Source organism: Mustela nigripes, chromosome 1 (assembly GCF_022355385.1).
Source record: "Mustela nigripes isolate SB6536 chromosome 1, MUSNIG.SB6536, whole genome shotgun sequence".
Classification (NCBI taxonomy): domain Eukaryota; kingdom Metazoa; phylum Chordata; class Mammalia; order Carnivora; family Mustelidae; genus Mustela; species Mustela nigripes.
The window spans coordinates 232,315,583-232,333,351 of NC_081557.1; the positions used below are offsets into that span (position 1 = coordinate 232,315,583).

The 17,769-nt window shown below is 36.5% G+C and overlaps 1 protein-coding gene across 3 annotated transcripts in view; it reads right to left on the reverse strand.

Moving 5' to 3' along the window:
• Positions 1 to 17,769, reverse strand: part of ARAP2 (ArfGAP with RhoGAP domain, ankyrin repeat and PH domain 2) — a 188,265-nt gene that overhangs the window by 95,492 nt on the left and 75,004 nt on the right. For all 3 annotated transcript variants that reach the window (XM_059382216.1, XM_059382226.1, XM_059382208.1), the window contains 5 exons: positions 16,359 to 16,444; positions 15,030 to 15,212; positions 10,887 to 11,061; positions 10,293 to 10,427; positions 1,376 to 1,520 (listed from right to left, as the gene is read on the reverse strand). In XM_059382216.1, coding sequence (XP_059238199.1) covers positions 1,376 to 1,520; positions 10,293 to 10,427; positions 10,887 to 11,061; positions 15,030 to 15,212; positions 16,359 to 16,444 — 724 coding nt within the window. The remainder of the gene's footprint in view (positions 1 to 1,375; positions 1,521 to 10,292; positions 10,428 to 10,886; positions 11,062 to 15,029; positions 15,213 to 16,358; positions 16,445 to 17,769) is intronic.

Genomic DNA, 17,769 nt, shown 5'->3' on the forward strand with positions numbered 1-17,769 from the left:
TGCTTTGAAATTTATCATATTTTTCCAGCAATTAATATTTTAATTCATTTGACTAAATGGAATACACTGTATCAGACAAAAGGAATATCCTTCTGATTACTGAATCACTCTAACGCGGGACTGTGTTCATGCCCGGACACTCATTAGCTGACTCATGCGACCATCCCTTTGGTCTCCTCTTGCCTCCCAGACCAGGCCATCTTGACACCCTGTTTAAAGCAAACACTGTCCAAACCATTCTCTAATCAGCCCTCTTCCTGTCTTACTTCACAGATATTCCTCCCATTATGTCATCTTATCCCAAAATTTTATTTCCTTATTTTAGATAAAATTAGAGGAACGTCCCAGGTCCTAAATTCTCCCCTGGGACCCTCATCCAGATCTCCAACTATTTCCCGGAATATGTTAAGTACGTTGTTGTTGTTACCTAAAAAAAAATCTCAAAATACTCCAAATCCAAATCATTTTTCTTCCTCTTTTTTACCCCACACTGCTTGTATTTGCCTCATGTTTCCTTTAATTCAGAAGCATCACCATCTATTTCATCAACAAGCTCAAAAACTTGGGGTTTAATTTCTTCTTGACAGCAGCTCTTCGTCCATCAAGAGACTTAATCTCATTAGTTCAAGCATAACATTCTCTCAACTCACTTTTTTTTAGTGATCTCCTCCTCTAGGTAAACTCTCAGTAATTATGGCCGCTCTTCCTCCCAGCTCTCTCTCACCACTTCAGCCAGCTTTCTTCCTCAAATACAAATCCAAATAAAATCTCAAAAACCGCTCACTGCCTACATCAGTGAGTCCAAACTCTTTAAAGTGCTATTTAAGGAGACTCAGAGCATGGCTGCAATAGTTACTTCACAACCTTATTTCATTGTGGATTGTTTCTCTTGCATGCCTACTTGTATCAGGAACATTCTATCAAGAATGTTTTATTTTAAGCAGCATGAATGATTACATGCTGACATAAATGAATATTATTTTAACTTATATTTTATTTACTAATTGAGCAACCGAATATTAGAATGCATTTTATTTTAATATTTCACAGTAAGCCACATTAAGTTTATACTTCATTCAAATCAGTAAATTATAAAAACTTTAGGACTACATGTTCTAGAATGGAATGTTATAAATTTAAGATTAGATGTAAATACATTAGCCTTTCATAGTACCCAGTATAATATTTTAATTTTCCTACTTTTTAGCAAATTCCCTAAGGAACTTCCAGAAGCTGCAAAATGATCAGGCTTCAAGAAACTATTAAACCCTTCTACAGTAAGTAAATGAAGAATTAACAACAAAACTCTTATTATCTGGTATGAAAAATATCAGAAACTATTGTTCACCTCCTAACTGTTTAACAGTAGACCTACCCAGTATTTAAATAGAAGTCTTCTTTATGTACAGCCAGGCAGATAACTTCATTGATGTTAATGGTGCCATTAGGTGCAGTAGACTTATCATTTTCATAGTAACTCAAGAAGCCTCCTTCCAAAACACACCACTTTTTATTTGTCTCTAGAAATTTAAAACAAGTCACAAACTGAGTTACATCATAATTCTAATTTTTAAATAATACACAGTTTAAATAACAACAAGATTCAAATTTATTAATTTGCTATTTTGTGTAAAGGGTATGCTATTGCTGTGTGGGATATACAGTCCTTTCTCTGCTCTTAAAAAATGCACACTCTAGTAACAAGGAATGTACAAGACAAAAATAACGATGATACGGATGACCAGAAAAGCAGACAGATCCATAAGGAGATTGCTGTGAAACAACTCTGAAACAGTAAGGACTGATGTCTGCACTATTCAAAGGAATACATGTAGTGTAAAAAGACAGACTGTGGTCGATGTTGGGTAGGTATGCAAAAGAAAAAAGGGGCCTTAAAGCCCTGGTTAGGGAATTTAAATTCAAATCGTAAGGGGACTTACACTGTGGCCTGCAGGCCAAATCTGTATCATCACCTGTTTTTATAAATAAAGTTTTATTAAAACACAGCCACATGTATTAGCTTATGGATTATCTGTGACTGTCTAGGTATTGTGTGGAGACAGGGGTAAGGTGCCATTCTAGAAACAAAGTGGTTACAGGACATTCTACAGACTCCTAGTTACCTGCCCGCATTTACATACAAAAGGAAGGCAGTGATAACCAAGCTCCAAATCCCAACACTCTCAGCAAGAGATAGAATCTTCTGACAACCGATCCCAAACATTTAAAAGAAAGTTTCCAACATAAAAGAGACCAAAACCAAAAGATCAATTTTTTAAACTATAATATCTGACTGTCAAGGGAAGATACTGTAGACATAAAACAAGAAAACATGTTCTAAAAAGGAAATCTGAGAACACAAAAAATATATTTTGGTAACTTAAAATGGAATCATGAATTTTAAAAATTTTAAAAAAGAGAGAGAGAGAGAGAGAGAAAGCTTAGAAAAGAAAGTCTCCCAAAAGTAAAACATGAGGGAGAAAAAGACAATATAAGATGATGGAGATATAAGATTATAGAAGTAAAATTACTGTCAGGAAAAAGATAAAAAGAATTTATCAAGACAAAGAATAATGTCTAAAAATTTTTAAGAAAAGGAACAAATATGTTTTCCATTAAAGCTGTATTATGCTTGTGCATGTACTGCTTTGGTAAAATAAAAATTAGGGGAAAAATGCTTATAAAGATCACCAATTAGTGTGTTGCTTCCAGATTAGTTAAAAAAAAAAAACAAAAAACATGAATTTTTGGCCAACTCAAAAGGCATGGTTCCCTAATTGGCAATTCTCAGCAATCTCAAAGGCAAAAGTAGAGAAAATAGAAAAGACTGGCCAAGCTATTTTTTAATGGGTAAAAAGAAACAAACAGTTTTGGAGGGTAGCAAGAATGCTTCTGAAATCACAACTGAGATCCAACAAAAGGTGGAAGAGGGTTGATAAAACAAAACTGGAAATGATTTGTTTGGGGTTGATGAACAAGAATAACTGAAAGGGTCAAAGAAAAATAAGGCCTGATCACAACAATGGTAACCACAGAGCATTACTTTAAAGGAACATAATAAGCCAAATTCTGCTAATGCATCAATTCTGAGAATGTCCTTTGGAAGTACAGTAATACATACAGGTTAACAGAACATCTGAGTCAATGTAGCCATGAGTATCAACAATGGAGCGTACAAATAGAAATAACATTGTAATAAATGGAATTTAAGCTAAAGATGATTGTTATTGACAATGGAAATGGATACAGAGTGAGGAAAAGTTACTAACTGCTACAACTGAATGGAGACCTAAAAGAAGTCAGAAACTACTTCCTAAAGGCCTTCTAATTTCCCTTTTAATTTTGAAGATAAAAGTTTGGGTCATTTCTAAAAAAGATACAAAGCCTGTCTGTAGAGTGGAATTTAATGGAAGACTGCAGGGCTGGGAAGAAAGCATTGTTTCGGAAACAGGTCTGTTCAGGCTTGTTTTACTCCTATTGAATTCTGGAAAGAAAACAAGATGAGGTGTTTAGCCTCAAAAACCATCAAGAGGAGAAACACTTAAAAAGACAAAATCCTGAGAGCTTAGGTTCATCGTATTCTGAGTAACTGCCAAATGAAAAGTTGAATCAGAAATGGCAGAGGAAAACAGCACACAGAACTCCTTGTGGGTACTGGGAAAGAAAGCTCACAGAGACCCAACCAATGCCTAATGGAAGGTGTTATACTGAACATCAGGACCGCCAAATCCTGAGTCATAGTACGTACTCTGCACAGTTCTATGGAAATCATGAAATGCCGTAATTTTTAAATGAACATTCATTATAGATTTTTATATATAAGACAAGGAAAAGGCAAAGTATTAACTAACTGGAATTATAAAACAACTTCAAAATAATGTACTCAGATGAAGAGGATAATCCTCATAAAGAATAAAGCAAAAAAATACACATTTATTGAGTAACTAAATAATTACTGGCACAGCTAGGAATCCCACACCCTGTCCTCAAGCAGTGTGCAGTCCAGTCCAAGAGGAGATAGGTCTGCAGTAATAACCCTGGTGGTGGCAGGGGGGCCTTTTGGGGTTAGAAGCATTCATGGAAGGAAGCCATCCTCAGACTAGAATGATAAACTGTATCACAGAGAAGCATAGCTTTTGAAAATAGTTATTTATAACTGAAAAGACATTAAAGTAGCGAAAAATACATTTTGAGCTATAATTACTCCATAATCCTGGGGAAAAAAACACTGTGAGAAAAGTCAAGGAAAGGGGAAACTGCCAAAAATCGATTTGGCCAGAGAACCAGATTACACATGAAGTTAGCAGATAGGGAAGAAGACCACAGACCCACCGCAGAGGCCAGGCCCCGGGAGTCTCAGGTGACAGGTGTTCAGGAATTCGTGCCTTTCTTGGCAGACACGTGGGAGTCATTGGAAGGTTTTAAACAAAAAGTGCCAAATGCACGATGCATAAAATAAATGGAAAGGCTGGAATCTAATTTTTATGTAAATTCTAATGGAAAACAAATGATAGATCCTTTAAAAAGGTGAGTAGAAACTCATTTTCGGTTAGAAACAGAAGCTTGAGGGGATTTAGTACGATGGCATCATCATCACTATAACCTTTGATTTTTTTTTTTTTTTTTTTTGGTAACTGGAAATGGACAAGAGGTCAGACAAAGCAGTCGCATATATTACCTTTGAGGATTTATAATAACAAAGCTGTGACAGGAAATCTGGCACTCATTCATTTAGGAAGCAAAGAAGAGCTTCTGCCGGATTGCGTCGGTCTGCTTAGCCCAATTCACGTAGGCTCTCCTAAGTCTGACTTTGAGAACACACGCTCTCCTACAGAGGAAGTCTTACTGTTAACCAATACCAGAAATAAAACCGGGATCACAGAAAGGGTAACTCTCAGGACACAAGCTGTTTGTTTGACAAGAGCCGGTGTGTCTGGTGGTTGGAATGGCTGGAGGGGTCGTTCATTCTTTCTATTCAATCTTGGTATTTAGATCAGAGAAGAAAAACATTACTGGAATTTGCTCAAACACAAGAAAGGACTCCAGAGGTGAGCTACTGAAATACCACGATGAAGGGACATGGATACTTCTGTTGGGACCTGGGGGTCAGCTGCCACCTGGGGGAAATCAGAAACAGCTGCATATATAGACAAACCCTCTGCTGTGGCTTCTCCTGCTGCTCAGCCCTTCGGTCATCATATTTACATGCCATCCACTCATCTCCACATCGTATATACGTTAACTCACTGAATCCTCAGAAAAACCCTACTAGGTCAGTTCTATCTTACACCCCTCCCTTGTAGCCTGTCCACAGGCACAGAATGGTTACTCAATTTCTCTAGTATCACACAGTTACTAGCATCAGAGTGGAGAGTAGAACCCAGGCAGCCAAGCTCTGAGAACCAAGCCCCTTGACCACTGAACAATACTGCCTCTCTGTGCCTGTTACACATTTGGAGCTTGTATGTCCATTTTTAAAACATATTAGAGAGAGTGGAGGTCATAGCTTCCAATACACATGTGCACTGTAAATCCAAGACAGGGAAGGCAAACTATTATTTCTTGAAACCATGAAGTTGTTTCCTGATGAAGGATTTCCTAAACTGATGGTATTCAGCATTCACTGAAAATGAATTCTTTTCACTGGGAATTCTTTTCATTTAAAATAAATGTGGTTTAGGGGCGCCTGGGTTGCTCAGTGGGTTAAAGCCTCTGCCTTAGGCTCAGGTCATGATCCCAGCGTCCTGGGATCGAGCCCCGCAACAGGCTCTCTGCTCCGTGGGGAGCCTGCTTCCCCCCTTCTCTCTCTGCCTGCCTCTCTGCCTACTTGTGATCTCTCTATCAAATAAATAATAAATAATATCTTTAAAAAAATAAAATAAATGTGGTTTAGCCTTGAATATGTTTAGGCTATACAAGCTAGGCAATGATAGAACAAAAGATCTTCAAAATTCCTCAATGCTAATTTATGAAATTAAATATAAACAAACAATACAGAGTTTCTAGCAAACCACATCAACCACTTTCTTTTTAAAAATCAAACACTGTGTCAACAAATCACAGTAAGACACCAAGGGGAAAAAAATACGGTTGAGGAGAGAAAACAGAAAACAAAACCAGGATGCTATTATTCAGCTCTATACTTAGGTTTAATACGAGCTATCAATCTTTCTTTTCATGAACACTAAATTGAGAAGAAAAAAAAGAAAAAGAAAAATACAGATCAGTCTTCATAACCTGAGGCTAGAAGAACTTCAAATCCTGAAAACCTGAACTGACAATCTGAAGACTCATGTAACTCTCTGAAGACCTGCATGCATTTTCTGCTGACTTTTTTCTTCCTGTTTAATCATTTTGCTCTCTGGCTATCCTGACAAGCATTGACGGCATGGTGCGGTCCAGGTGCTTGCCAGTCAGGGGCAAAGGCGACACCACACTTTCATCTCTCCATCTTTCCAAATAATTCATTTGTTTCCATAAGGCTGGTGGTGCTCCATAGGAGTAACACCCCTACAGCCTCTTGAGAGAGAAACAACAACAACGAAAACAACAATAACAAAAAACAAAACGGAACTTTGTTTCTTGGTAGTTCAACTTTTTTCATTTTTACGCAGACACTTTCTGGACAAAATGTCTGTGTCAGCAACTATGTGGTTTTTTAATTGGAGTCTAGCTGACATACAATGTTATATTGTTTGTAGTTGTACAACATGCCTTTCAGGTATACAACAGTGATTCGATAATTCTATATACTTTGCAGCACTCACCATGACAAGCATAGCTGTCACTGGCCACTACTTAACACTACACAACATTATTGCAATCTCACTATCTTCCCTATGTTGCAGCTTTCATCCCCATGACTTAATTATTTCACAACTGGAAGCCTATGCCTCTTAACCCCCTTCACCTATTTTCCATTCTCCCCAAACCCCCTCTCCTTTAACAACCCCTGGTTTGTTCTATTTATGATTTTGTTTCTGGTTTTGTTTATTTGTCCATTTGTTTTAGTTTTTAGATTCCATATATAAGTGAATTGATACAGAATTTGGCTTACTGCACTTAGCGTAATGCCCTCTAGGTCCATGATACTGTCCCAATTGGCAAGATAGCATTCTTTTCTATGGCTGAGTAATATTCCATTGTATATCTACACCATGTCTTCTTCATCTACCCTTCTATGGACAGACATTTGGACTGTTTCCATAACTCAGCTACCATAAAAAATGCTGCATACACCATTTTGAATTAGTGTGTTTACTTTCTTTGGGTAAATACAGAGTGTTGAATTACCAGATCATATGGTATTCCTATTTTTAATTTCCTGAGGAATCTCCATACTGTGTCCCCAGCAGCTACACCAATGCACATTCTTACCAACAGCACATGACGGCTCTTTTCGTCTTTCCAACATCTATTTCTTGTCTTTTAGATCCTTCTTATACTGACAGGTATAAGAAGGTTTTGATTTGCGCTTCCCTAATGATTAGTGATGTTAAACATCTTTTCACCTGTCTGTTGACCCACAACTCTATCTTTCTAGGCACAAGTCAAAAACAAAATATTAACAAGTTTCTTGCACTTTTACACCAGTAATAACTTGATAAGAGAAATGGTCACTTATTCAACAAATATTTACACATGACTCCTATTGTGTTTTAGGCACCAAAGATTTGATAATCTTAAATAAGCCAGCAAATGTTAATGTCTCATTGAGCTTTCACCAGAGAGAGAGAGACAGACAGACAGACCAATAAAGGGAGGGATCACCTTCATGCAGTAAATACTGTGACAGAAATAAGAAGAAACCCATGAAAGGAAAGAGCTGCCAGTGACTGCACACTTCAGTAGTACTAAACTGATGCCTGAGAAATGAGGAAAAAGCCAGACTGGGGGAAGTGCCCTCCTGGCAAAATGAACAGCAAGTGTCCAAGTCCCGAAGAGCATGTTGCAGAAATGGAGAGGAAAACATTGGGGCCAGGCCTGTTAGTGCAGGAAGGATTAATGTGAGATGAAGAGGGAAAGGGACAGGAGGGTCTCTTAGGTCACACCAAGGAACAGGGATATAATCTGTCGTGGGAAACTGCTGAAGATACTCAAACAATGAAAATACAACATCTGATTTATATTTTTAAAGATCACTAAATCTGCTTTTGGAGAATGGTTTGGAACGAAGCTAGGGCAGTTACTGGGAGACAAGTTGTGGGGAGGCAGTTTGCAGGCCAGGCAGGACATGATGGTGGCTGGGCTAAGATTCTTTTAGTGCAGATGGAGAATAGCCAACTGATTCAAGGTCTATTTTGCGTTTGAAATGATAGAACTTGCTGACAAACTGGATGGAAGAAATGAAGACATTACCAGGAAATTATTTTCCAATGAAATCGTCTGTTGTGCTACACAGCTAAAGTGCAAAAGCTTAATTTCATATTACTTAAAACAGGATGTTCCCAAATGAGAAAACATCCCCAATTAAATTACAAAGAATGCACCAGTTTCTAATTTTGGAAATAAAATTTTAAAATAACAACAACAAAAAATCCATAGTTAATTTATAAAAGATAAAAGTAAAGAATGACTTAGTTACACATTTAAAACCTAAATTTATTCCTCAAGTGATTAAGAAAAGCAACCTATTTCAAGGAAATATTAAAGTGTTAAGTCTATAAATATTACAAGCACAAAGTTGTTTTTTTTTTTGCCAAAAAATAAATGAAAGCTTATTTTTAGCTGCAAAGTATTTGATACACTTTAGTTTTAGAACGAAAATGCCATATTTTAAATTCCCTATTTCATCTTTTTATAAGTGATTTGAAGGGTAGGTCTAAGATCTACTACTCTTCAGAAAAAAATATTTTAAAAAACTTATAAACTTATTTAAGTGCATTAACTGCTTAGTATTCAATTATTCTAATAATTACTATAGCCAATTCACAGATTATTCAGGTACTCCCCTCCCCATTTCTGACCAACTTCTGACTACCTAAGGGTTAAATACTGAAGAGCAACAGAAGTTTTCAAAAAAATCTCTATAAAAATTGTCATTTTTATTAGTTTGAGTGCAGGAAGATATTTAATAACCAATTGCTGAAAGAACCAAAAACATCTAAATTCAAATCCAGCCACACACTCCGACCAAGGCCAAAGTGTTACAATAACAGCTATAACACAAATCAGACAGAAAATTCTTCTTCCTGCTGAGCTCCTCCATTTTTAATTATGAGGATTACAACTAATGTACGTAAGTACCTAAAGCAATGCTTTACACATAGTACCTGCTCACTAAAGGATAGCTACTGTTTTCTGGAAAATCTAATAAAGTAGGCCTAATCCCAATATAATTCTACTTAGGGATAACACTTCTTTGGACATAAAGCATTTATACTGAAATAATCACTTTAAATGCACAAAGATCAGGATTAACACTCCAAAGTCAGTTTTTCATCCTATTTTCCTTTGATAGAGTAGTACATCTGGATTATACCACCTAGGGAATTAATACTAGGCTCCTAAGCCTCTAAGCACCCACCACCAATTGGCCTATACAACTTAATCTCTCTTAAAATTGTCTTTGTTCCAGTAAGACAGATCTCATATTTTTCTGCCTGTATTTCCCAAATTAGTTCACATATATTGACCATGAGACCTGTGTCTTACTCATTTTTTAATTCCTAATGCTTAGTATACCTTTGACACTAGGAGCTGGATGCAGAGATGGAGAAATGCCTACCGTGACTGCTCAGATAACTCCCCAAACCGAGAATAGGTTGTTAAATTAATTCTCATCATTTTTTTCAAACCACGCTTACGCTATATTCTACTCACACACATGCACACTAAAAATCAGAACGAACTACTTCATATCCCTCACAATGCTAATAGAATATATACTGAAAACTTGTCCCTTCTGCCTATGTGTTGACATTTATCTCTATTGTCTCCCCAGTGAGGATGTTTTTCCCTAAGGGAAGGGGCTGAGCTGCACATTTCTTTGGAATAACCCTTAAATACTGAAACAGAGTTGGTTGGCCATAAAGAGACATCCGTGAATTCTGTTGAGAATTCACATAGCATTCGACCCAGCGGTACACCCCTGCTGCAGTGCAAGAAACAGCATATCTGTGCCTTGAAGCATTTATAAATCCTCAAAAAAAAAATAAAAAAAAATAAATTTCTCTATTGCAAGATCAAATCTAACATCTTAAGGGAAAAAAATCAAAATTTAAACATAATTGTTTTGATAATGAAATAAAGTTTTATCAGATAACAAAGTCGAAAAGAAGCTGAAAGGATACCTTCGAGCAGTTTTTTCTCGGAAGAGAGCTTCGAAGCAGCAGAAGGCGCCTGGTACAAAAAGTCACAGAGGAACGTGGACTGGGAGGACTCCTGACCTAATCCACCTTCAGAGTGAATGTCATGTTGAGGGAAATCTGGAAAAATTACAGAAATAATACACTTGAAATCTAAAATGTAAATACTTTCCTTTTGTTTATGAATATGTTGGAGAGTTTTCGGCTAGAAGAAAAGTTACTTCAAATTCACCACAGAATATACAGATATTTATTCACATTGCGTTGAATTTATAAATAAGCAACTGTTCTATTTATTAGTCACATATGAAAATCAGAATAAAATTCTGATGAAAGTGATTGGGTGGGATTAACTATTTTAATCTTTAATTTATAAGACTAAAGAAATATAAAAGATTTCCTAAAATTTTCCTTGAAATGAAAGAAAACACAGTCTTCAGCATCTTCTATCTTTTTAATAATCACACTTGTCTGCATTCTGTTGGTTTATCTTATTTGAGAAATAAGCAGATCTGTGCTTTAGTCCTTTCAGGAATATTTATCAGAAGAGACCAGGCTAACGTAGGGACACGGACTGACCGGAGAATTTGTTATGGTAGAGAAATTCCATCTGCAGACTCTGTCCAGCCTTCTTGGCCAGCAGGTAGGGGGTGCTATGCACGGGATCTCCAGTTGCACACATGACATCTGCCCCACTGAACAGCAAAGCCATTGTTTCCAGAACATCTGGTTTCACGACAGCAGCACACAGAGCCTAGTCGTTAAAAGACAATGCACATTTTAAGAGCAGGAAATACAATTCTAGCTATTAAAATGTGTGGAAGTCTGCCAAGCCATTTATAAAATGAAGTTTGTATTTCTTTTTTAACCAAGAAAGCTAATAAGTATGCCCTAAATTAAGCAACGGGTTCAAAAGCCCTGCTTTGTATGAATTTAAATTACAATCTAAGACCTCCGAGTTTTAATTCATTCTTCCACTGTGATGTTCAGCCTCCGATCCATCACAGTTCCTTAGGAAGACATTTTTTATGCTTCTGTAGTATGATAATGGCTAGGTGCTCAGAAAATACAAAATATCTAAAATGTCATAATGAAGTATCTGTTAAATGTTTTGTCATATAAATGTTGTATGTATGTAATGTTTCAGCCTAATTAGGATCTATATAATTTTTTAAAGTACTGTTGTGCTCTCAGAATCAGAAAGGTGAGTGCAAAGCCAATCCAGTATCTTTCCTTTTGTGTGGGGTACAGGTGGGGAGGAGGAATGGCAAACAGCGGTAATGAAACAACACTGACTTATGTTATACATCATTGTACAAACGCTAGCAACTGCTGGAACCTAGTTGTGTTGTTGCTGCTTTTGTTGTTCCTCTGACGTGATAAGCCGCCTGCGCATCTCTCCTTATCCTTCTCATCCTCACTTCACTGGCCTCCCCTTTGCTTCCATACCCTGAGATTTGCGCACCCTGATTCTAACGGATTTTTTTTGCCCCGGACTCACCATTTTACCTTCTTCTTGACAGGTGTGCCTGGACAGATCACTGGTTAATTCACCCTCTACAATGCTCATTAACTATCTCAACAAGCAGAGAAGAGTGTTCAGCCAAGAAGTCCTGTTGACGCACTCACAGTTCCAGCCCTGGGCGGTCAACTGTTAAAAAATGTACTCACCTTTCCTACCATGGTCTAGCTGACCTACAGGATTTCCTTTGCATCACAAACAACCTACCCAACTTTGTACTGATTTGCCTGGTGATCCCATCACCTTCCTGGATCTTAGTCTACTGGTCTGCAACATGAGGGTGTTGGAAAAGATAGCAGCTAAAATCCCATCCACTGCATTTAATCATGTGTATTTCCTCTTACTCTTTCATCTCCCCAACACTGGTTGCCTTCACAGCACAACGTCTTTGTTACGGTATATTTATGGACTCCGGCTGCTCACGGTCAGTCTCCCTTACTTGACTACAACTCTCATGAATAAAAGAAGCACATTTATGTTTTACTACAATTGTATCCCCAGAACCTGAAAAAGAACTCAGGTCTTTAAGTGTGCAATATATATCTATCCACCACGAACACTGAATGGAAAAAGGGTCATCTCTTCAACAAATAGTGCTAGGAAACTGGATAACCACATATGAAAAAAATGAAGCTAGAGCCTTATCTTATACCACTCACAAAAATATACTCAAAAAAGATTAAAGACTTAAACATAAGACCTGATACTTTAAAATTTGTAGAAGAAAAAAAAAAGAAATAGTTCCCTGAAATTGGTCTTGACAGTGACTTTTTGGAGACACCACCAAAAGCATAAGCAAAAAAGAAAAAAAAATCAATTTAAGCTAGACTCTATCAAAACTACAAAACTGCTTCACATCTGAAGAAAAATCAACAAAATGAAAAGGCAAACCTGTAGAATGGGAGTCAAAATCTTAAACCATACATTAGATAAGAAACTAATATCCAAAATAAAGAACTCACAAGCCCCAAAACAATCCAACTTAAAAATGGGCAGGGAAACTGAATAGATGTTTTTCCAAGAAAATATTGAAATGGTTAACAGTTACATGAAAAGATGTTCAACAGTATTAATCATCAGAGAAATGCAAATTGAAACCACAATGACATATTATCTCACACCTATTAGAATGGTATTAGATCTGCAATCTCATGTCTATTAGAAGATTATTCACAAAAGCCAATATGTGGAAACAACCTAAGTATCCATCAATAGATGAGTGAATAAAGACGATATGCTACACACACACACACACACACACACACACACACACACAAATACTATTCAAACATGAGGCAGAAGGAAATCTTGCCATTTGGGATATGGATGGAACCTGAAGGCATAATGCTCAATGAATTTATCCAGAGAAAGACAAATACTGTATATTCTATTATTTAGAACCTAAAAAAGCCAAATTCATAGGAACACTGATTAGAATGTGGTTACCACAGGGTGTCTGGGGGGTGGGGAGATTTGTTTAAGGGTACAAACTTGCAACCAGAAGATAAGTTCTGGAGATCTAATGAACAGCATAGTGGCTATAATCAATAATACAGTATTATTAACTTAAAAATTGCTCAGAGACTAGACCTTAAATATTCCCACTACAAAAAAGAAATAATGATGTGATGTGATGTGATACACGTGTCAGCTCTAGCCACAGTCGTAATCACATCACAACATATAAATGTACCAAATCAACAGGCTGTTGTAGGTAAATTATATCTCAATTAAAAATATGCCTATTCAATAAAATATGTATTTTTGCAAAAATTATTTGCTGATATTAAGAGTACCATTTTTAAGAAGCCCACTGTATAAATAAATCCCAATAGGTAGACTTCTCTATAATATTCTTAGAAAACTTCAATTGTTAGTAATTAATGTAAAACTCATCTAATAGAAACTGTGTGGTGTGGCAGACAGCAAGCACTTTGGGGACATTAGTATATCTGCTAATAAGATACCCATCACTATCAAAAAGAAAGAAACCATTAGAGGAAGCCATGCCCTAATTTCTAGTTCTCAAATTCTCTAATTTTACCAATTATTTCCCAAAATCCACAACTTACTATTTGCATATTTATATATAATGGACCTCTCCTGCATAGAATTAATCAAAATCCTTAGTTTATGATAACTTGTTGTTATTATTCCATGTATGTCTGGTATAACTGGTCAGTTTTAATTATGTAATTAGCACCAATGAAACCACTACCCAAAACAAAATGTCTTAGTAATAACCTGTATAAATATCTAGTTTCTAACCCCTCCCCCATCCCACCTCTCCCACTCTCCTCTACCTTAGTTGCCTACTCTGAATTCTTCGTATTTTCTGTGCCATTGCTTTAAAATGAATTGGTGGCCTCACTTTACTATCATCAAAAATGTACAAAGACTAAAAACATAGTTTAGGGGAATTAATCCAGTAGCAATGTAAATCAATTGTATGATCTTATAATTTCTACAGAAGGATGAAAAAGGCCTTTGCTATTATCCAAAATGTTCAGCATAATCCCAATAACTTGAGGATTTTTATCCGTAAGTATCACCACTAAAAGCATACTAAAAACCTGAGAACCATAAAAGAACATATTCTCTAAGCACAAAAACAATAGTCGTATAAAAGTCCATGTATTAAGTAGCTCTACATGGACGAGCTTCCTAACACATAAGAAACTGAAGCAGCAATTTCAAAAAGAAATCAGGCAGGATGCTGAACATATCTTTTGCCAAAAGACTGAAGAACAAGTGGGTAGCATAAACCAGCAGGTCTGGAATCACTCAGTCAAAGGCAAATGACACTTGGGGTGAACAGCACTAAGCAAAGCATTGCTTATAAAAATATATTGAGCAAATGACGTTTATTTTGGTGACTCAATGTCAACAATGTACAAGTTGAAGTTATGCTTAGAGTCCTGTCCCTAAAATAAGGAAAGGTGCCACAGTTCTCAGAATATTGGAGTAGGCCTAATTAGCTGGAAACTCATGTTATGGACAAAGAATTTATTCACTATCAATAATGAACTCTTAACTAAAACAGTGGTAAAATCAATAGCACAATCTCACAAATGAAAATAAAATAACATTAAATACTTTTGTCAGACAGTAATAGACTTTTTAGAATTATTTTCAAAATCCTTGACCCATGTTTCAAAAGACATCAAGAGCCATGTCTATTGTTACATATTTTTTGATACCTTGTTTAATTCTTCCTTGGTGAGAGATGCCAGTAGGGTCTTTCTGAATCTTCCTTCTTTGTATTTCTGAGTGATAAAGGTTTTTCTCTTTTCTACAGGTGAGTCCATGTGTAATTCTTCATCTTTTTGAAGATTACCAGCCCAAAAGTCATTTGCTCTTTTGTTTCCAATGACAATAAAGAGCTAAATTGTCAGAAAGTCATAAAACAAGATGATTTCATAAAATGTATTTGAATTTACAGAAACCTGACTCACAAATTAAAATACACCCTGGGGGCCCAGGTGACTCAGTCAGTTAAGCGTCCAACTCTAGATTTCGGCTCAGGTCATGATCTCAGGGTCATGAGATCAAGCACCACACAGGGCTCCACACTACGCAGAGCCTGCTTAAGATTCTCCGTCTCCCTCTGCCCCTCCCCTGCCCTCACATTCATACTCTCCCTGCAACCAAATATATAAATATATATAACTTAGTATAAAATATGCAAAAACACATGAAAAATCCACAACTTTCAGGAAGATGGAGTGTGAAAGCAGATATTATTTCTATTTTAAATACAGCCTCATTGCTTTTAGTAATGGTACAAGATAAGCTAGAAAAGAAACCGCAAGCGACCCAAATTGCAGCAAAAGCATTATTATTTTGTGAAACTACATAGAGACAAATTTATTTAAAATGGCCTAGTAGGTGGGGTAATGTGGTTGGGAGGGTTACTGAAATCCAAGAAGAAAATGGATATAGGAGACAAAAAGTCAGACATGAGCGTAGTTAATGACAGAGCGTGGCCAAGAGAAACAGTAGAAAATTTTCCAAGTTTTCATTCACTTTTCTAACATTTTATCCATGCTAGGTTAAAAAGAAAGAAATTCTGCCTTTAAAATAAAAATGCTGGCACGCTTGCGTGGCTCAGTGGGTTAAGCCTCTGCCTTCGGCTCAGGTCATGATCTCAAGGTTCTGGGATCGAGCCCCGCATCGGGCTCTCTGCTCAGCCTGGAGACTGCTTCCCTCTCTCTCTCTGCCTGCCTCTCTGCCTACTTGTGATCTCTATCTGTCAAATAAATAAAATATTTTAAAAAATAATAATAAAATAAAATAAATGCTGTCAAGCCTTTAAAAGTAGCTATTACTATTAAACTCCTTGTACTTTATATTTTTCAAGTAACTATCTCATTTAAGAAGCATTCTAAAAGTTGAAGTAGGAAGATACTACTACCAAACAGGCTATAAGCCATTTTTACAGTGTGGTGAGAACTTTATCAAGAGCTCCTAAAATAATTCATGTCACCCCACTGCTAACTACCAAATCCACAGTTTATCACCCAACTTACCTCAATGAGTTCATTGCTCCAAATGCTGGCATCCATTTTTAGGCTTCTAACCTTGGAATCTTTTGGTCCTAAAGATCTATGCTGTCCTGAAGTCAAGACACAATTGCATTTCTATTTCAATTTGTATGTAAATGTATATTATCTTTAAAAAAATGTCTGCGTGTGCATTCACTTATGTATGTATGCATATATCTTTTCAACTTAAAACACACCAATATCTACGTTCCTTAATGCCAATACTAGTAAGAATAATGGTGTGATAATTATATAGAAATCCCAACCACAATGAAGATAACAGTAATCATTTTCATCACTACTCTGTAGTGGTATAAAACTACAGTTTTAAAACTAATTATATATGTGTATCAATATGTATGTGTGTATATTCATCACTTGGTAATTAATTAACTATTAGAGATTATGGAAAATCTTTTATAATATGTTTGTTTACATTCCATATATGTGAACACAGATATCATTTTACTCAAAAAAAAAAAAAAAACCCAGCAACAACTCTAATAAACATGTATCTAAAAATATGAAGTGGATTTTTATTCTACTTTTATACCTGAAAGACAATAAGAGCCCAACATTCTATTAGCATCAATTCAATTATGCTGCATAATCATCACTCAGTCATTATTGGGCACCCAGAAATGTGTCCGATGCTTTCTAAACTGAGGAGGGAATAAGGCATTCAAGATATTCCTCTATCTTAAGGACTCATTGCCTATGAGCATGAAAGCTCATTCCTCTTTCTACAATAGGTAAGAGGGTCCTTTCCTCCTTTCTTTAAAATGGTAACTACTCCGAGCACAGTCTTAAAAGCCCAATGGCAGAAATATGCATAGGTTTGCATTTATAAAGACCAACTAAAGGCAACACTGTATGTTGGACATGATGTAGGACAATAAAGGGCATTTGGTGCTCTTTATTCAGCTGAAAGGGGTTGAACTCAGAAAATAGGGAGAAGTACTAGAAAGAACCCATGGAGTCACAGAGGCAAAATAAAAAAAAAAAAAAAAGATAGACTCTGAGTTGAGACAAGCATGAGGAGTAATGATAAAGAGGGCAGATTTAGAAAACCCAAGGTGATAAAAACTATTGGGACTTGGTGGGCTTTAAAGGAGGGGGAGGGGCCAAGAGGGTCTCTCAGGTTTTAGACTTGAATGTAGCAGTAGACAGTATTGCTTCTGACCTAGATTTAGAATAAATGAGAATTTTCAGTTTTATGCAATGAGCTGGGCAACAATGAGAGCTCCATTATTCACATGTTATTTTTGAGGTATCTTGGGCAAAGCCAAGAAAAGAGTCCAATAGGTAGACCCACAAGTGTGGTGTCCACCATGGTGAGAACTGTCCACTTACAAGAGCATGCCGAACTTAAAATGACAAATAACATCAACAAGGA